General features: G+C 39.0%; 1 protein-coding gene across 16 annotated transcripts in view; it reads right to left on the bottom strand.

Annotated features, from left to right (window-relative positions):
• Positions 1–21,292, bottom strand: part of MAGI1 (membrane associated guanylate kinase, WW and PDZ domain containing 1) — a 642,924-nt gene that overhangs the window by 87,810 nt on the left and 533,822 nt on the right. For 8 of the 16 annotated variants that reach the window (XM_006077265.4, XM_025272540.3, XM_006077253.4 and 5 more), the window contains exons 6-9: positions 12,835–12,917; positions 8,868–8,906; positions 3,228–3,285; positions 1,351–1,460 (exon numbers count right to left, since the gene is read on the bottom strand). In XM_006077265.4, the coding sequence (XP_006077327.1) occupies positions 1,351–1,460; positions 3,228–3,285; positions 8,868–8,906; positions 12,835–12,917 (290 nt within the window). The remainder of the gene's footprint in view (positions 1–1,350; positions 1,461–3,227; positions 3,286–8,867; positions 8,907–12,834; positions 12,918–21,292) is intronic. The other 8 variants (XM_006077266.4, XM_025272541.3, XM_006077254.4 and 5 more) reach the window with 2 other exon arrangements.

The following is a 21,292-nucleotide window of genomic DNA, read 5'->3' as shown; positions in this document are numbered from 1 at the left end:
ATTCATAAAAGGAATATTATGCAGTCATTAAAAATCCCAAGGTAAATCTATATTAAGCATCCTTGAAAAGGTGCAAGAAATATATTTAACTGAGAAAAATAGGCCAGAAAACTAATATGTATGTAAATGCAGAATGTATTCATATACATAAATTATGACCTGGTGTTTGTTAAAATCTGCATATTTGTATATCCCCAGAAAATTTCTGCACATTGCTTATTGCTGAGAATAGAATGGGAGCCAGCAGGGAGATGTAAATGTTCTCCACTTCTGAACTGTTCATGTTTTTGTGAAGAGCACGAAGTAACTTTTAATTTTTTAAGAGCCCCGAAAATTACCAGCTTTCTCTGAAGCCTGCTGCTGCTGCTGCTAAGTCGTTCCAGTCGTGTCCGACTCTGTGCGACCCCAGAGACGGCAGCCCACCAGGCTCCCCTTTCCCTGGGATTCTCCAGGCAAGAACACTGGAGTGGCTTGCCATTTCTTTCTCCAGTGCATGAAAGTGAAAAGTGAAAGTGAAGTTGCTCAGTCGTGTCCGACTCCTAGCGACCCCATGGACTGCAGCCTACCAGGCTCCTCCGTCCATGGGATTTTCCAGGCAAGAGTACTGGAGTGGGGTGCCATTGCCTTCTCCATCTCTGATGCCTACATGCCTACAATTAAAAGTTAGTTCCATACCCTGCACATCTTCTTAAAGTGCTAGCAGTGGTTTGGATTTAGATACAGGACACGACTGAGCGACTTCACTTTCACTTTTCACTTTCATGCATTGGAGGAGGAAATGGCAACCCACTCCAGTACTGTCGCCTGGAAAATCCCATGGACGGAGGAGCCTGGTGGGCTGTAGTCTATGGGGGCGCTAGAAGTCGGACACGACAGAGCGACTTCACTTTCACTTTTCACTTTCATGCATTGGAGGAGGAAATGGCAACCCACTCCAGCGTTCTTGCCTGGAGAATCCCAGGGATGGCGGGGCCTGGTGGGCTGCCGTCTATGGGGTCGCACAGAGTTGGACACGACTGAAGTGACTTAGCAGCAGCAGCAGCAGCTGTGCAAAAGCTCCCGGGGACAAGGGAGTTCTGTCACCATCAGAAATGTTCTCCAATCTAACAACAGCCCCTTTCTAAATCCGAGTGGAGATTGGGTGCTTTTAAACTGGGCCCCCTGCTTTAGCTGTCTGGGTTCAGGGCGTGGACTCGAGCAGAGGTTCTGCATCACTCCCCACGCTTCCAGGACATTGAGTTCCTAGCACCACACAGGACATGATCCTTGCGGCCTCTTCTGACCACACGGGGGTGTCAGTGCCCAGGCTTTGCCTGGAGCTTCTGGCCCACAGACAGAGGGAAAGCCAACCTTCTGGCTGCTGTTGCTGTTGCTGTTGCTGTTGTTGCTGCTGCTCCAGCTGCTTCTTCCGTTTGGCTTCTAGAACTGGGTTCTCATATTGTGTCTTCCTGTTGATGTGGCTGGAACAGAAGGCATATTGCACTCAGTTAGGAAACATTTTGTCCCACAAGCAAAATGCCAATCAGGCCAAGTTCCCTTGATTGGACCTGAGCAAAGCAGGTGGTTGAGCATGTTGTGTCAAAAAGCACAGTTAGGAAGATACAATAAAAATAAAAATGAATGGTTTCCACACATTGACTGCTTATCTGTACCAAGTATTGTACAACCAGTTTTACATGTGATTTATTTTAAAAATCTTCAGTAAATGCCAAGATGAAGGTCCTATTTTTATTGTTATTTTGTGGATAAGGAAAATAAGTTTCTGAGCAGTTAAGTAACAGCTGACCTAACAAAACAGAGCTAGTCAGCACTAAGGAGGCTTCAAGCTCAGCATGGTCAGCTCTCAAGTCCCAGGACTGTAAACACCAACTATCCCAAATGTCCAAAGACTCATGTGACAAAGGACATTTCTTTAATTCAACAAGAAGTCAGTTACAGAATTATTTTAAAATGGAGCTCAAAGTGGAGATGTAGTGTTGTCTGTAACATGTAGTGCCAGAAACTGTGTGTAACTTTCTATAATACAGTTCATGGAACCATAAGCACCCTGCTCCCCAAAGATCAAGTTAAAAGAAGGACCATACCAATATCTGTCAACTATTTTGATCAATAGGCATGGAGTCAGGATTCAAAGTATAAGCCCTAGGCAAAAAGATTCCACCCAAATGCAGCTAACCTAAGCAAATGTGATGTGTTCAAAGTGACAAAGACCCAGATACTTCAGATGGCTCCAAAATGAATAAGGGCAAGGAAACATAAAAATACACACACATACATTACAAATATATATATGAATCCAAAGCACTTTTTTTTTTTTGCCATTCTTATTCAGTGTATATATATGCAGGCTTCCCTGTTGGCTCAGCAGTAAAGAATTCATCTGCCAATGTTGGAGGCCTGGGCTTGATCCCTGGGTCAGAAAGATCCCCTGGAGAAGGACATGGCAACCCACACCACTATTCTTGCCTGGGAAATCCCATGGACAGAGGAGCTTGGCAGGTTACAGTCCATGCGGACACAAAAGAGTCAGACACAACTGAGAAACTAAACAACGATTACGATATATGTATATATACACATATTACATCAACACATATATATACAGGCCTACACATATTTTTTACCTCATCAAAATCATATTTCATAAGAAGTTTAGAAATATTCCTACTCTGTGATTATTTAGAACTCAAAATGCTGTTTTCAAGCCAGGCTTTATTTTTTAACAGTTTCCCTGGAGGCTCCAGCTGCTAAAGAATCCACCTGCAATGCGGGAGACCTGGATTCGATCCCTGGGTTGGAAAGATCCCCTGGAGAAGGAAACGGCTACCTTCTGGTACTGGAGAATTTAGAAAGTTTAAATGAATAAATAATCACTGAGAATCTCAGACCTGAGCAGGGCAAAACAATAGGCAAAACTGATGCTCTTCCTGAAGATAAACAACTCATACTCATATGGTCTATTGAGTAGTTGCTTTTCGCATTCATTCAAATAATACCTATTATTAAGTACCTGCCATAGACCAGGACTATGTTTGGCTCTGGCAATACCGTAGTAAACAGAAGACATGTTGCCCTCAGGGATTTTATTATATATCATCATCAGATTTGCTGAATATTTTCTTATTCACTACTTGTTTTTACCTTATCACAATGGCAAATTCTATTCAGCATAAATGTACATAATTACAGAAGAATGCAAACTAAAATGTGTCTTAATAGGCACTTACTCTACATAGTAGATACCATAGACAGGGTCTTCAATCTTTTCCCAACCAGCAGGCAGTTCTGAAAAATAAAAGAACATTCAGAGCAAGAAGAAGATATTCCTGAAGAGCCTAGAGATTTTCAACAACTGACTTAGGCAAAAAAAAAAAAAAAGAGTCATAAAAATACTGTCTTAAGTCCAAATAAAAATACTGTCTAAAGTTCAATTAAAAAGTGAGCATTATATTATCAGTGTTTTTCCACACAAAGAACAATTCTTTACTGATATTTTGTATAAGCAAAGGAAACTTAATATAATGCAGTCTTAGGTGCCTTCATTCTAAATCAACTATTAAACTAGATTTTAATGAAAATATATTTAAATTTTGCCTTGAATGCCTGGTTCCCATCCTAAATATCTGCAGTGTTCTCATTCTATTGCTAGACTGCCTTACCACACAAGCAAAAATGGATGAAAATAAACGTTCCTTTTCATTTTCAATGTAAGTCCCATTTTTGCTCTCCCTAGAATACATTAAAATTTGAATCTAATTTTCTCCTTGTTCCTAATTAAAATGCTACCAAGTAAATAAAAATGCCCACCTGGAGTTGAGTTCTTGAGTTGTACACACCTATCACTCAACTGGCTACATCTGGACAGGCCCAAATCTTCACCAGGCTGTGCCTATGAAAGCAGAAACATCGGTCCTGCTCTCCAAAAACTCTCCACATAACTGGGTATACTTCATTCCTTTAAATGGTGGTAGTAAAATGGCACTGGGGAATATACATGCCTTTTGGAAAACTCATCTGCGCTCTACTGAACTTCACTTCATAAAGTTTCATATCAAAAGCTGCAACTTCGTTAACGAGCTAACAGAGGGTTCTGTCATAACAAGTGCTTATTTCCAAAAGTCCACTGCACCAGATAACTCTGTGAAAGAGCAACTACGTTGTATTTCGTGTCACTAAACAATTCTTCAGGCAGAGCTGCAATTCTCAACTTAATTTCAAAGCCACTCTGCTCTGTGTGTAGTTAAGGCAAGGTGGTATAAAACACTGTACTCCAAAGCGAACCTTTATTCCTAGAAGGACACATTAAGACTGACTTGAACTGAACATTACACTTGATTGAAAAACAAGACTTAAAAAAAAAAACTCCATGATTTTGTGGTCACCATTTGAAAATAGTGACCATTTCATCAGGGCTTAGGTTCTCCATAAGAGACAAAGAGTTCTACACTAAAATGGAGTCGTGCATGCACATACACACATGTGCAGACACAGATACACAGACACACACACACACACACACAGGCTAATTACTCAAAGTTTACATTTTGCTCAGATTTGGCTGCACATCAAGAGACATTAATTTGATGGGTTTTGCTCCACATGTTATTTGTTTGCAAACAGAGACATGTTTTCCCCTCCCCCTTTCTTCATGGGCGTGGGGAACACTTAGCAGGTTTTAAAGAAGTCTTTGAATACTGGGAGACACAGCTACTAAAATGCAAGGCAGGTCCAATGTGCAGATGTTGACACAACTTGGCTTTTTTATACGCAGTGTCTTGTGAAGTGATGCAAATCAAATGCCTGGGAAGTGGTTTCCCCTTACAATGCTGGAAATTACCATTTAAATGAAAACGAACCAGGAAAAATATTTCCAAAGAGCTGGGAAATCTGAAGATTAGAAAAATGCAAATTGGTGCCCAGGCATATGTTTGTGCTGGCACAGGGCAGGAGAGTGAGTGGGTATTAGGGGACTGCACCTTGTTTAATGAATCAAACTTCTTTTCAAATTGGGCAACCTTAATATATGACCCAGGGACTTCCCTGGCAGGCCAGTGGTTAAGACTTTGTCTCCCAGTGCAGAGGTCTGAGTTCTATCCCTGGTGGTTGGGGAGCTAAGACCCCACAAGACTCTCAGCCAAACAACCAAAACATAAAAAAGAGAAGCAATATTGTAACAAATTCAATAAAGACTCTTTTTTAAAAAATGGTCCACATTTGGGGAAAGAAAAAAAAAAAACTTAAAAAGATATATATGGCCTGATCATCTTTGGCTAACACAGGGAAAAAATTAAGAATTCGATTCATTCCATTACTTGTCAAACATTTGTTGAGTGCCTACTCAAACATTTGTTGAGTGCCTGAGGGTATGCTAGACACCAAGGACACAGAGATAATTACAAGGGCACCGTTTGGGCAGACAGTTCAAATATGGCACAGTGAGTGCTCTAATGGAGGTCCAAGAGGGCTTCAAGAAGAGAAGCCACCTTTCACTTAGCCGTGTCACCTACTCGACAACTTACATACTAGGGTTGAGACACAACGTTGGTCAACTGGTACTTCTGGACATTTGCTCTTCTGGGACAGATTAACAAACTCCAAAAATGGTCCAGTTTTTTCAAGATAAAGCTCATTTAACATTGAAAAGATAGATCTTTCACTTCCAGTGCAGTGATTAACTTAATAATAGGAATTCATTTCTGAAAGCGTAAAATAGAAATTGGTCATCTATTTAAAAACAGAGGATGCTTGTCTTGCAGTGTGCCATTTGGGTCTAAAAAGTTGAAAATGGGAGAAAATACTGAAGCCTAGAAAATGATGACATTAAAATTTTTTTCTTACTCAAAAGTTACTTAAGAGAGCCACGCCCTCGTGTCTAAGAACTGTCAGACCTCAGACCAGTCTGGACAAGATATCACTGAGACTGAAGGTGGCGAAGATCCTTCTGGGGTTGTCCAGATCTAAGGTATGAACCTTAGCCATACTCTTTTCTATCTGCCTCGTGTTCAGCTACTTACTAACATCTTGAAACCACACCTTTCCCCTAGATTTACCTCGAAGGTCAAATGTAGATTAAATAAGGTTTGAAAACCTTTTACATAGCACCTGGCACCTAAGCTTAGCTAATAGCAATTGTAAGAAAGCCCAAAAGGAGCAGGACAGATCCACGTGGCCTGTTAGCTTGCTGTTCCTACCATTAAAAAATTCACACTGTACTAATCATCACCATGGAAGCAAATATGGAGCAGACAAATGTTCCCAGAGTTTTGTCAACACACAGATTAAAAGTCATGTTCACAAACAGAGATAAATTTCTAAACTGTGATTCAGTGTTGGCTGAGAGGGGACCTCATTTCTCTGTCTCTGCCTCCTAACTGGCTGCAGCACATGAATACTCTGTAATTCAAAAAGAAGCTTGTTCAAGTGCTTTTTGATTCTGGGGAGTTTACTGCAGAAGATGTGATAAATTCTACAAACCCAAAGTGCATAACAGAGCTACCGATTCAGCACAAACAACAGAGCTCAGAAATGACAACTCTGTAAGCAAATGATCTGGGTCCAACACCCAAGCCCACAACCCCTACTTCTCAGAGGCAGATTATAGAGAGGGTGTCCTTGTCACATCTAGAATCATATTTTTCAATGAAAACGTTGACAGTTGCTATTGTCTGAAATTAGGATCCTCTTATTAAGAAAATGGGCAGTGAGCTTGTCAAAAGAACCTGAAGTGAATGCAAGGAAAAAGTGTGTGTGTGTATGTACACCACTCTTTATACAGAGGACACATACAGACAAAAACCAGGGAGTCCTATCTCTACCCACAAGGACACATTTGGGCCAACTCTGTAGTATACATGTTGCTCTCCTGTCCCATATTAAACACAAAAAGTATCGCAAGGAAGAACCAAAATGTCCAACAGGGAAGAACTGGTTAATAAATCAGAAAATTGGCAAAAACAATATGTGATCACAGGGACAAATATATAGTAAGATACAATATCATTAAGTCTTCTCTTAAGCCCCATGGGAGCTCATCTTTACAGGTTAGGAACAGGAAGCTAAGAGAAGGTGAATGACTTCCCCAAGATGATGGAGTCAGTAAGTGGGAGAGCCCAGAAATGAAGCCAGGCAATGTGCCTTGACCCCTGAGACAGCTTCTGCTTTACCAAACCATCTCGCATGTGCCTTGACCCCTGAGACAGCTTCTGCTTTACCAAACCATCTCGCAGAACTGTGGCTCTGAACATGAAAAGGGATACTATGCAGCCAGTAACACTTACTTTGCAGTCTTTAACAGCACAGGAAGGTTTCCACAATGTTACAAGGTACACCAAAACAGAGGACAATTGATTCTTCCCTAAACATGTCAACATTCAAGCTTCCAAGAAGCAAACAGGCTGTGCCCCTGTGCACAGTGGAATTCTCTCACCAGCCAGCTACACATGGTGGTGGGCGCTCACTCACATTAATCAGGCAGCCAGGGGCTACAGTCCACGGAGTCGCAAGGAGTCAGTCACGACTGAGCACACACACAGAGTAGTTTACACTGGTTCCACGAAGGACTGAGGCACTCATTTTTCATCTGGAAAACCTAGTTCTGTCTTTTTCAACAATAATTAATATCACTAGATTAATATATTTTTTAATTTACAAAATGAGTTTCAAATTGTTCTATTATACAGGCTGAATCTCAAATCATTCCTACCACAATGACAACTTACTTTATGTCTTTAAAAATATATCTTTCAACAGTTATGGACCACTGTTGACATATCCACCAAAAACAACAGGATACGTTCCAAACATTAACAAAAATAGAGCAAGATTCTATTATATCCTGAGCCAACCATGATAAATCATCTTTATTTAGATAATAAAAAAATCAAACTGAACAAAAACCAATAATCTGTATTAAATATTTATATTATCAGTTTTTAAGGCAAACTTAAAAATGCTAGCCTGATTGAATAATCTCAGGACAGGTCTATTCATACTGATGTTAAATAATCTTGTTTTAAAAATATATTATTGTCAAATTTCAATCAGCCAAGGCTTTCAAGTGCAATTTAGCCAAAACTTGTGCTTTCCCATCTATCGTTTCATACATGCATCAGATGGAAAGCAAACTAATTTTAATACCGTTCAAAGATGAACATAAACGTTTAACTTACCAGGGAACATAATTCAATATGTTCCAACAGCAAAGATAAAAGAGTTTGGCATGATCAACTAATGTAAATTATTCCCAAACTGCAAGAACTCAGAGTAGTCAAGACTTGATTTCTACTGACATACACATTTGAAGGACAATAACACAGAAACCGGCATCTGGTTTTCAAGCCATTCACTACAGTTACAAACTCAACAAGTAGCCTGTGACTAACAATATAACACTAGGACTTAGCAAGCATTCAGTTTATCAGTGGAACGTTGTACTGCTGTTACTCTCCCTAAGATCTTTCAATTAGTCTGGTAGATTTTTGTTTGTTTTGCTTTTCTGTATTCCCCATGGAGAAAACCACTCATACCAAATACAGAATTGAGACTGAGATAGACTATAGGAGAGTTCAGGGGACATGGCAAGCATCTATCCCCCGGTTTTTTCTTAATCCTTAATTTACGAGAGTACTGATCTGCTAACTCTCATTCTAGCCCCAATTCCCTCAGACATTTTCTTTGTAGACACAATTTATTACAACTCTGTATGATGTCTGCAGTCAGACACATGAGTTGTATACGACTGACCTTTCGTGGCTAAGCCGGAATGAAAATCGTAATTGAAGAAGTGCAAACTAAAGAAACAGAGGGATTAAGCAAGTCACTGGAAACCAAAGCACCCAGAGCAAGTCATGCAGGCTGGGAGAGTTTACCTAGTTCACTGTCCAGCTCCTCCGTATGGATCCCTTCTTCTCCAAAGGAATAGCAGGAATGAGACAGAAAAGAGAGAAAGAAAAATTCAGACACCAGCACCAAGGAAAGAAACTCCCTTCAAGAAAAACAGCAAACACATCACTTTATTTTGTCCTTACCTGCATTGTGGCTATTTCATTGGCTTGGCTACTCAACTTGAGACCTCAGTGTAAATCACAAAACGGGAAGAGCTGATATTGGCAACATAATTACATGGCTCATTTCCTTGCAAGTCAAAATAAGGTTTGATTGGTTGTAAAAGATGACAAACACCTTTGCGGTTTTTGGTGTTCTTCCGTGGGAAGTCACTTATTACAGACCTTATTTCGAGCAAACAAAGCTGCTAGACCTTTCAATATTAGTCCTTTTAATCCTTCTATGATCCTCTAATCTGCGAGGCAATTATACTCACAATTAAAAAATTACTTAACCTATAAGTAATACTGCTGCCTGAAAAACAGAAGGTGAGGTCAAACTGAGAACAAAGATTCTAAGATAAGCTATACTTTTATCTTTCAAAAGGAGTTAGAAAAATGAACTATGTCCGGATGATGTACATCGGGGGGTGAGGCTTGAAGGCTGCCCTGAAAGGATGATTGGGAAGCAGAGTTTACTTTGTGTAAGATTTCTAAGTCAAGCAGCTCAGAAATACTAGAATGAAAATGTTCTCTGTAATTTCAATAAGCAAAACAAGTCAAGATCCTTTTCACTCCTGACCACCTCTTGCTGTCAGTAAAACGTTTTGTGATAACTGCAAAGAGAATATAGGACACCATACAACAAGTCACTTCATACACAGTTATGGTTGTCCCCTCCACCATAAGCTAAACAAGCACTCAGTGCCCACTGGAGCTCTGGATATATAACAGGCACCAAGTATTTCTCAAAAGGATGAATAAATAAACAAACAAATGAATCGATTATTGACTTTAGTCACCAACTGCCAACAATAAGGTAATAAGGTGGACAGTGGCACTGTTCCCTAAGAAGGGAATCTTAGTTACATAAAATCTTTCATGAAAATGCCAATTAGGATATTATTTAAAATATCTTTTGGGGCACTCATTCATTCCCTTAAAAATTCTTTAACGAGATTTACTATGTGCAAGTCCCTGAGCCGTCATCTGAACGTTAAGTAAAATTTAATGAAAAGACTTAGAGTGAAAAATGGCTAGAATTCAAGCTCAGCTTGAGTGGGGCTTCTTGTTTATTGTGTTCAATGATACAACTGACATTCCCAGAATGCACCTGACATACAAAAAGCATTCAACAATTATTTGTGGAATGTAAGAGCATTCTAAGAAGGGAGAACCGCACATCTAACTATCACAGAGCAGGAACTCAATAAGGACTGGGGGTGATGGACAGACTGTGCAATGGAACTAGAGTCAGACAAGCTTAGAGGCTGAACCACAGAGAACTTGGAAAGACAAGCTTTGAACCTGGCATTCACTGAACAGACCAGAGAGCTACAATATTAAACAGGGCTTGAGCAGTGGTGATAACGCAAACACATTTTAACAGATTGCTCTGAATACAGTGCGAGAAGGAGAGTGGGCAAGAGTGTGGGTGGAAGATCAGCATGACCTTGACTAGGATGGTATACATGGTGAGGAAAATGGAGAATGAATTCCAGAGACATCTGGGAGGCAAGGTGAACTCAGGTGGTAGTACTGACAGGGAATACTTTTAGAAGACCAGATTTGGGTTGATGGGAATCATTAGTTGGGTTTTAATCAAAATGAATCTAAACTCTCTTTAGGACAAAAAGCATTATTAAATATTACAATACTGGCCCGGAGCTCACAAGCAAGGAAGAAATCTAATGGAACTACTAAAACACAGAAATCACAACAAGGGTTATACACTGAATATCAAAATCCCAAATTAGTTTCTGCTTTTTTGAGACAGGAAAAAGAAAAGAGAACATTTTTTACAATAATGTTATACTGTTACATTCAACATGCATATGACCTCCAGAGAGCAGAAAGAAACATAGCAACAGTATTGCAAAAGAACAGTGTGATTCTTCTTTGAGACCTGATATAAACAACACAAGACAGTTCTGTGGTAATTGGCAGGAGAAAAGGCAGATATGGGAATGGATACTTGCCACTGCGGTAGAATCTGCTTGTATATACTTAAACCATTTGTGGTTTTACAGGCACACGGACATACATATAGTTTCTACCAGAAAAAGAACATATGAATTCTAACGGTGAAGCGACAATCACTAAGTGAACTGCATTGCATATGAATACATACTTGCTCCAAAGGGAATAATGTTCACACCAGTGACATGAACTCTAAGAATTAAAAATTATTAGAATGGCTAAAAAGAAAATTCAGTAATTGTATCAAAATTGTATCATTTTTCTCAGTAAAAGCTATTGGAGTCTTCTATTATCTATCAAATTATACTAACAGGCATTTTCATACATTCCCAGTATAATTATAATGGATAGTGAAACTGAAGATCTGATGGTAATAAGAGGGCCTAAAACAGCTTCAAAATCTCAGGCATCAAATGAAGATTCCATTCTGTTCCAAGAAGTTTTATGGTTGGATGTATTTTATGTTCTTATCTTTGAAAACTGGTCACTTCTGTATCACATGTTAAAGAGAATATGTGAATGATCATCATAGCCCATTATCCTTAAGCATGCAAAATAATGCATTTGCCCATGCCTGTTCCTTTTCTTCTTTACGACTAAGCAATCAAAATAAAATGGGGTCTCTCAGTTATGCCTCCTCAGTCAGAAGGATTTGTATTTCCACTTGAAGTTACTCAGATAAACATGAACACACAATTCTATGTTCATTTCATGCAATCTTACAATCCACATATGTCCTGTAGTTTAAAGCTTTCACAGGATCATACTTTACCGGCTTATGTTTTCAAACAAATATCAAGTTTATACAGACAATAATTCTGCCCCATAGAATATATTAATAAAGTTTCACTAACTTACAGAAAAATGTATATTCAATAATTATACTACAAATTCATATGCCAGGAATGATTAATGAGTAGTAAAGCAAGCCATTTCCCTTTTAATTTGTCCATGTCAAAAAGCAATTTTGGTAAAACTTAGGACAAATCAAAAGGGAACAGACTTGTTCAACTTTAATTTCTTCTTCACTTTTGCAAAAGTAACTAGAAATTCCAAAGCCTTGAATTAGACTTTATTGACAGCTGAACCTTTTTTTCTTTAAATTAACAGGAAGAGTGGGGCTAAGGGTAACACCTCAGCCTCTTTTGTGGAAGAATGTACTTTCTCATATTTAGGATACACTCTAAGTCACACAGAGATTCCCAAACATAATAAGATCTGCTTTCTTAACGCTAAACCTGGAGAAACACTCAAATTATGAAGCATGAACACTTCAAGAAAAGTTTCTAATATTTTTTTCTCTAATACTGTCACAATATATGATTATGGTTCAGTAGGTAAGTAACAAAAGCATTTTTGGTTTCTAAATTCGTAGAGACTTTCTAGAGTTTTCTCCAAGTTCCTGAAGGGCTTCGGTTGCATCCACATCTGAATCCTTCCTGGCTGTGCTGCAGCTCTGTCTCTAATAGAGAGCTCAGTATGTCTTTATGTTTAAACAAACTGTTCTTCTAAAACAATTGTAGAGATTTCTCTCCTGCTTTTGAAAACCATAATGCACTTACTAGAAACTGGATTACCTTTCAAAAACTCTTTGTTAGAAACCTGGCTGACCTTGCTACAGCTCTTTAAACTTCGCATGTGGGACTTCCCTGGCAGTTAAGCTTCTGCACTTCCACTGCAAGGGGCACAGGTTCAATCTGGTTGGTGAACTAAGATCCCACATGCCATCCAGTACAGGAAAAGGATAAAAAATAAAATAAAATTTGCATGTGTGAACAACCCCACTTAAACCCAGACTTTCTTAGCCCCTTACCATCATCTTCACACTCCTCCAGAGGCTTCTGCTGCTTGTTCAGGCACCGAGGGTCTAACCAAGATGTTGTTTTTGTGTTGTGGCTGAAATTCAGAAACAAGAAATACGTTTGAAAGGGTGGCGGGGGGTGGGGAATGTAAAAACTCAATGACAAAAGATTTAAACAGTCTTGAATATTTACTCTTCACTAAAGCAAAGATACTGTCAACAGTCAACTGAGGGTAAAAGAGAGCCCTGGAATAAGGAGAAGCTTGGAGAGGCTGGACATGAAACCCTACTTCCTTCAGGAGGGTTGAGCCCAACTGGAGATGAAGTGTTTCAGTAGACACTGTTGTCCTTCGATTCAGAGAGAGATGATAGGCAAATGACTGAGCTGATTGACCTGAAGTAGATCTGGGACAAAATTCTGCTTGAGCAACCAGTCCATTCTATGCAAACTAAATAAGAGGATCAAAGAGCTACAAGTCCAACAGTTCAAGCTGCAAACCAAAAATGAAACACAGAAAAAAAATTTTTTTTCCGCAAATGTAGGTAGTGAAGTCTTAAGTTTCAGTTCAGTTCAGTTCAGTTCAGTCGCTCAGTCGTGTCCGACTTTTTGAGACCCCATGAATCGCAGCACGCCAGGCCTCCCTGTCCATCACCAACTCCCGGAGTTCACTCAGACTCACGTCCATCAAGTCAGTGATGCCATCCAGCCATCTCATCCTCTGTCGTCCCGTTCTCCTCCTACCCCCAATCCCTCCCAGCATCACAGTCTTTTCCAATGAGTCAACTCTTCGCATGAGGTGGCCAAAGTACTGGAGTTTCAGCTTTAGCATCTTTCCTTCCAAAGAAATCCCAGGGCTGATCTCCTTCAGAATGGACTGGTTGGATCTCCTTGCAGTCCAAGGGACTCTCAAGAGTCTTCTCCAACACCACAGTTCAAAAGCATCAATTCTTCGGCGCTCAGCCTTCTTCACAGTCCAACTCTCACATCCATACATGACCACAGGAAAAACCATAGCCTTGACTAGACGGACCTTTGTTGACAAAGTAATGTCTCTGCTTTTGAATATGCTATCTAGGTTGGACATAACTTTCCTTCCAAGGAGTAATGTTGAAAAAATTGTCACAGTTTTTAATTCTAATTCAAATCTTATTTATTGATGGGAAAAACTTAAGGTTTAAGTGAAAAACAGAATATGCAAAAGCCTACAAACATTGTCTAAAATGTGTTCAAATAAAATAAAACAAATGAAAGGTAATACAAGTATCTCAACCAACAGTACTTACTTGTCTATGTAGAACTATCCTAATCTAATCTGTCCTAATTTTGCCAGTCATGCATGCTTTTGCAGGCATGTTAAGAATTTGGAGGTTTTATCCTCAGAACAAGGAGAACTTTCTGAAGGTTTTAAGCACCAGTGTAGTTGGGGGGTGGAAGGTGGGGAGTGGGGAAGAAACTGGAGGGTATATTTGGGAAGGGTATGTGGAGAATACACAAGACTAGTGCTCAGAACAGTTTGGACCTGGAGATGAAGGAAGAGAAATAACTGGCCCAGAGAACAGGGTATAACCCAGGGCCTGGCTGAGATGCCTGCAGGAAAGACTGGGCAGAGGCAGAGCTCTTGGGAGATGGAGTCCAATCAGCAAAGAAAGCTGAAGGGGAAGAGACAGGGAGCTAGGGGACCATCAGGAAGTTATTATCTTTATCATGAAGCAGGACCTATAGAATAACCAAAAGCCCATTTAAAACTATCTTAACCTGCTTTGTCATTTACATATAAATTACAATCTACTTAATCCTTACCAAGAGCCCTATGAGAGGAGTATCATTAGTATTAAAATGATGACTCCCTATTTTGCACATGAGAAAACTGAGGACAGAGATGTGAAGAAACCTGCAAAGGACACCCTGCTGACACACAGAATCAAATCCAAGGAGTCCCACACTAGAAACCATGGTCTGTGCTAATCTTACAAATAAGAGAGCAAAAATGGAGCATGATGGGAGGGAATATTAGGTGTGATATTTAAAAAAAACACTTGTATCTCAAGATAATTGTAGATTCACATGCAGTTGTAAGAATGAACAAAGAGAGAGTCTACCTTCACCTTACCAAGATACCACCAAAGGTAACATCTTGCAGAACTATAGTACAAAGTTACAACTGGGATACTGATAGCCAAACAGTCAATATATGGAAGGCTTCCATCATCACAGGATCCCTCATGTCGCCCTTTGATAGCCACACTCGGTTCCCTTCCAACCCTTACCTACAAAAAACCCACTGTTAATCCCTGCTGCTGCTAAGTCACTTCAGTCGTGTCTGATTCTGTGCGACCCCACAGAAGGCAGCCAACCAGGCTCCTCCGTTCCTGGGATTCTCCAGGCAAGAATACTGGAGTGGGTTGCCACTTTCTTCTCCATGGCAACCGCTAATCTGTTCTCCATTTCCATACTTTTGTCATATCAAAAATGTTATATAAATGAAATCATATGGTATATAATCTTTGGGGATTTGCATTTTTCATTCAGCATAACTCTCCTTAAGATTGTTGCATACATCAGTAACTGTTTTTATTGTCAGTAGTATTTCATGGCATGAATGTACTACAGTTTAACCACTGAAGGACACCTGAGTGGCTTCTAGCTTTGGGTTATTTAGAAGAAAACCTATTATAAACAGGCTTTCCTGGTGGCTCAGCTGATAAAGAATCCACCTGCAATGTGGGAGACCGGGGTTCAACCCCTGGTTGGGAAGATCCCCTGGAGAAGGGAAAGACATCCATTGCTTCATAGAAAAAGCAAGAGAATTCCAGAAAAAACACCTACTTCTGCTTCACTGACTATGCTAAAGCCTTTCACTGTGTGGATCACAACAAACTGTGGAAAATTCTTAAAGACATGGGAATACCAGACCACCTAACCTGCCTCCTGTGAAATCTGTATGCAGGTCAAGAAGCAACAATTAGAACTGGACATGGAACAATGGACTGGTTCCAAATTGGGAAAGGAGTAAGTCAAGGATATATAGTGTCACCCTGCTTATTTAACTTATATGCAGAGAACATTATGTGAAATGCCGGGCTGGATGAAGCACAAGCTGGAATCAAGATTGCTGGGAGAAATATCAATAACCTCAGACATGCAAATGACGCCATCCTTATGGCAGAAAGCAATGAGGAACTAAAGAGCCTCTTGATGAAGGTGAAACAGGAGAGTGAAAAAGCTGGCTTAAAACTCAACATGCCAAAAAACAAAGATCATGGCATCCGGTCCCATCACTTCATGGCAAATAGATGCAGAAACAATGGAAAGAGTGAGAGACTTTATTTTCTTGGGCTCCAAAATCACAGAAGAGAGTGACTGCAGTCATGAAATTAAAAGACACTTGCTCTTTGAAAGAAAAGCTATGACTAACCTAGACAGCATATTAAAAAGCAGAGACATTACTTTACCAACAAAGGTTCATCTAGTCAAAGCTATCATTTTTCCAGTAATCATGTATGGATGTGTGAGTTGGACCATAAAGAAAGCTGAGCACCAAAGAATTGATGCTTTTGAACTGTGGTGTTGGAGAAGACTCTTAAGAGTCCCTTGAATTCCAAAGAGATCAAACCAGTCAATTCTAAAGAAAATCAATCCTGAGTATTCATTGGAAGGACTGATACTGAAGCTCCAATACTTTGGCCACCTGATGTGAAGAACTGACTCACTGGGAAAGACCCTGTTGCTGGGAAAGACTGAAGGCAGGAGGAGAAGGGACGACAGAGGATAAGATGGTTGGATGGCATCACTGACTCAATGGACACAAGTTTGAGCAAGCACTAGGAGTTGGTGATGGACAGGGAAGCCTGGTGTGTTACATGCAGTTCACGGGGTTGCAAAGAATCGGACATAACTGAGTGACTGAACTGACTACTATAAACATTTATGCACAAGCTTTTATGTGAATGTAAGTGTTCACTTGGGCTTCCTAGATGGCTCAGAGGTAAAGAATCTGCCTGTCAATGCAGGAGACACAGGTATGATTTTTAGGTTGGAAAAATCCCCTGGAGAAGGAAATGCCACCCCACTCCAGTATTCGTGCCTGGAAAATCCCACGGACAGAGGAGCCTAGCAGGCTACAGTTCATGGGGTTGCAAAAGAGTCCGACACAACTTAGTGACTAAACAACCACAACAAAGTATTCTCTTCTCTGGACAAATATGCAGTGGCTGGGTTCTATGGTAATTGAAATGTTTAGTTTAAAAAAATGCCAAACTGCTTTTTGGAATACCACAGAATTTTACATACCCACCAGCAATGTGTTAGTGATACAGCTTCTCTGCATCTTTACCATCATTTAGTGTTTTTTAGTTCTTTCTCTAATTGGATTTTTTTTTTTTTTTCTTTTCACTGTTGAGTTTTGAGAGTGGCTCAGATGGTAAAAGTGTTTGCCTACAATGCGGGAGACCCGGGTTCAATCCCTGGGTCAGGAAGATCCCCTGGAGAAGGAAATGGCAACCCACTCGAGTACTCTTGCTACAATCCAGGGGTCACAAAGAGTCAGACACAACTGAGTGACTTCACTTTTACATATTATAGATACTGGTCCATTTTGAGATACAAGCTTTATAAATACTTTTTCCCTGTGTATAGATTGTCCTTTCATTTACTTACCAGTCTTGGCAAAATGAAATTTTTTCATTTTGATAAAGCTGTGTTGACCAATTATTCCTTTGAGGATTATGCTTTTGATGTCACGTCTGAGAACCCTTTGCCTATTAGTAGGTCTCAAAGAATTTCTATTTTTTTTCCCCCTAAAAATTCTATTACATTTTATACTTTATGATGATTTGAGTTTTTGTTTTTTTTTTAAATAAGGCAAGAGGTTTAGTTTCAGGTTAATTTATTTGCCTTTGGCTATAGAGCTGCTTAAAGTACCATTTTATTGAAAAGGTTACCTTCCGTGCATTGAACTGCTTTTGCATTCTCTACTGAAAATCAGTTGGACACATTTGTGGGTCTGTTTGTGGGTTCCTTTGATCTATGGGTCTATTTCTTCATCAGTAGCATTCAACCTTTATGACAGTAGATTTATAATAAGCCTGAGATTGGGTAGACCGATGCCTGTGACTTTATTCTCCTTTTCAAAACTATTTTAACTAGTCTAGTTCCTTTGCCTTTCAATAATAAATTTTAGAATAAAGTTGTCGATACTAACAAAATGCCTCACTGAGATTTTTGACAGGATTTATATTAAACCTGTACACACATCTGGGGATAACTGACATCTTTATTATACCAATTCTGAGTCTTTCAATCCATGAATAGAGTAGGTCTCTCAATTTACTTAAACTTTCATTTATTTCTTTCATCAGCATTTTGTAGTTTACAGAATACAAATACTGTACATAGTTCATTATATTTATACCTAAGTGATTTTTTAAAGTAAATTATATTTTATTTTGAATTTTGTTATCTGCTTGTTCATTGTTAGTATATAGATATACAATTGAAATTTGTATGATTAGCTTCTATCTTGCTGAACTCATTTATTCTAGAACTTCTTATATATTTCTGGTGATTGTGTAGTTAGACAATCAGTCTATGTACCTTTCATTCCCTTTCATGGGGGTTTCGTTTTCTGGTGTCCGTTTGTTGGCGTTTATGGATTACTGGCTTCTACGGCTCTAAATCTGGGATATATGAGGTAAAAAGAAAATTCAGGGAATTTATGCCTTGTCATTTCTGTGATCCCAAGTTCCCTAGCCAATCTGCATTATTTTTATTTCCTTTTCAAGTCTTCTTGTGTTCATTTTCTATACAATATCCAGGGTCTGCAAGTTTATGCTTAATTTCTAATGTTCCAGTATTTCCTAGATTTCCCATAAAACTGTAAAGCTAACATAGACTTACATGTGTATAAGTAAAACAAGGTAGATCTGAGTCTACAGAAATTTAACTTGCTATGCGATGTAAGACAGTCTAAGATGAAGTTTTCAGGATGCAGGACACTGGAAAACTCATCCAACAGGATATACTGTTGTTGTTTAGTTGCTCAGTTGGATCTGATTCTTTAGTGACCCCATGGATTGTAGCCTGCCAGGCTCCTCTGTCCATGGAATTTCCAGGCAAGAATACTGGAGTGGGTTGCTATTTCCTTTTACAGGGGATTTTGCCAACCCAGGGGTTGAACCTACATATCCTTCATTGGCAGGTGGAGTCTGTAACACTGAGCCATGAGGGAAGCCCAAATGGTGCGCATCTGATAATTTAATATGTATGGAATTTGGCCGCTGCAGACCAAATCACAGAGTTGTCATAATAAGATATACTTTTGCATAAATTTTCTATTAAACAACAGACAAAAGATTGGCCTCAGTTCAGTTCAGTCGCTCAGTCGTGTCTGATTCTTTGCGACCCCATGAATCGCAGCACGCCAGGTCTCCCTGTCCATCACCATCTCCTGGAGTTCACTCAAACTCATGTCCATCGAGTCGATGATGCCATCCAGCCATCTCATCCTCTGTCGTCCCTTTCTCCTCCTGCCCCCAATCCCTCCCGGCATCAGAGTCTTTTCCAATGAGTCAACTCTTCACATGAGGTGGCCAAAGTACTGGAGTTTCAGCTTCATCATCATTCCCTCCAAAGAAATCCCAGGGCTGATCTCCTTCAGAATGGACTGGTTGGATCTCCTTGCAGTCCAAGGGACTCTCAAGAGTCTTCTCCAACACCACAGTTCAAAAGCATCAATTCTTCAGCACTCAGCCTTCTTCACAGTCCAACTCTAGCACTGATTAAAAGCTAAACTAGGTTATAAAAAGCAAGCAAATCAGCATACTCTCCTCTAAAGAACTCAAAGTCTTGGATCTTCATTAACTATTTTTACTAACCACAGTCCTCATTAACCCTCAAAATAACCAATTTTTTTTTTTTTCAAATTTATCAAGTCAGTCTTGAGCAAAACTATTAACACATTCTTTTCCAAAAGTTTTGAGTTTCACATATTACTCTGTATTAGGAATTCCTCTGTTGTTATTTTCCTTTGCTCCATATAATTCTTCCTTACTAACAGACATAATTTAAAGGACAACTTCTCACAAAAGCTAAGTACAAAATTCTAAGCTTATAGCTGACATCCATTTTCATAACATTTATGTTTCTCTGTAATAACCACATGATGAAGATAAACTTGGTAACAGTAACAATAATACTCACTAATTGGCACAAGCCCAAGTTTTATATCCCTTATCTCATCTAACTCTCACGAAAATCTGACAGAGTAGGCGTGATCAACAACACTCATGTCCTTCTACAGATAGGGAAAACCGAGATGTGGAGAGGTAAACTCAAAATCACACAGATAATGAACTTTGGGGAGTTCTTAACCACTGTACTTTCCTAAATCCAAGGGAAAGACTTCACCGTCCACCCATGTCTTCAACAAGCATTTGTTATTAACATGAAGACAAAAATGTGGACTGTCATCTCCTTCAGGCTGGAAAATAACCCAGGAGCAATAGTTCACTCATCTCTGATTTCCTAGGTTAGTTCTGAGAAAGGATGTTTTGAGACCCAAGCCTTCTCCCTTACTCCCAAAGCTTTTAAGAAAATTGTACTTTCTTATCCTTGCTGATTTTTCTGATTACAGAATGTATGCTGGAATATCTTTCTAAGTGGGAATATGTATTCAAACCCCACAGAAATGTATAATGTAGTTAAGAAAATAAATTCCTTAAATTCCTCACTTAAACTCAAGTATTAATAGATATTTCTGGAATTTTCTTCACATAGAATTATATCTACATTTTCATAGAAAACATATACACATAGCACAGTACATAAGTGTATATACCCATGTGTTTTACAAAATAAGATACTGCATGTTGTTCAGAAATGTCCTCTGTTGTTATTGTTCCATGAACAGCAGACCTGTAACATTAAGCCAGATTTACCTATGTTTTAAATTATTTCAAAGTTTAATTGGTCTTTTTGTTTTTATTTTTTACAGGTTCATAATACTATGGTGAATGTTAACAGGGAATCTCAAAAGGAGGGTCAAAAAATTTTAAAAATTGACTGTCATGGTTAAGAAATTACATTAGCTCAGATTTTCTAGAATGGTTTCAATTTTATACATTTTTTTGTTCCTTTCCAGTATAGGTTGCTAAATGTTTAACTATATAATATTTAAGTTTTTAATTTTAAAAGACTTTTCACATCTTTATATTCTCAAACTTTAACCCATTTGCCTTGCACCATGTAAAAAAATTAACTAAAAATAGATCATATACCAAAATGTAAAATGTAAGCTATAAAATTTCTAAAACAAATATAGCAGAAAATGACTGAATTTTGACTTCAAGTCAGGCAACGATTTCTTAGGTTCCACAATTAAAGCACAATTCACAAAGGAAAAAATAAAGTGATTAGAGTTCATAAAAATTAAGAACTTCTGGCTCTTTAAAAGATGCAGTTAAGACAATGAAA

Source organism: Bubalus bubalis, chromosome 21, assembly GCF_019923935.1.
Source record: "Bubalus bubalis isolate 160015118507 breed Murrah chromosome 21, NDDB_SH_1, whole genome shotgun sequence".
In the NCBI taxonomy this organism is placed as follows: domain Eukaryota; kingdom Metazoa; phylum Chordata; class Mammalia; order Artiodactyla; family Bovidae; genus Bubalus; species Bubalus bubalis.
Note: the sequence above shows the minus strand (reverse complement) of the source record. Positions and strands in the feature narration are given on the sequence as shown.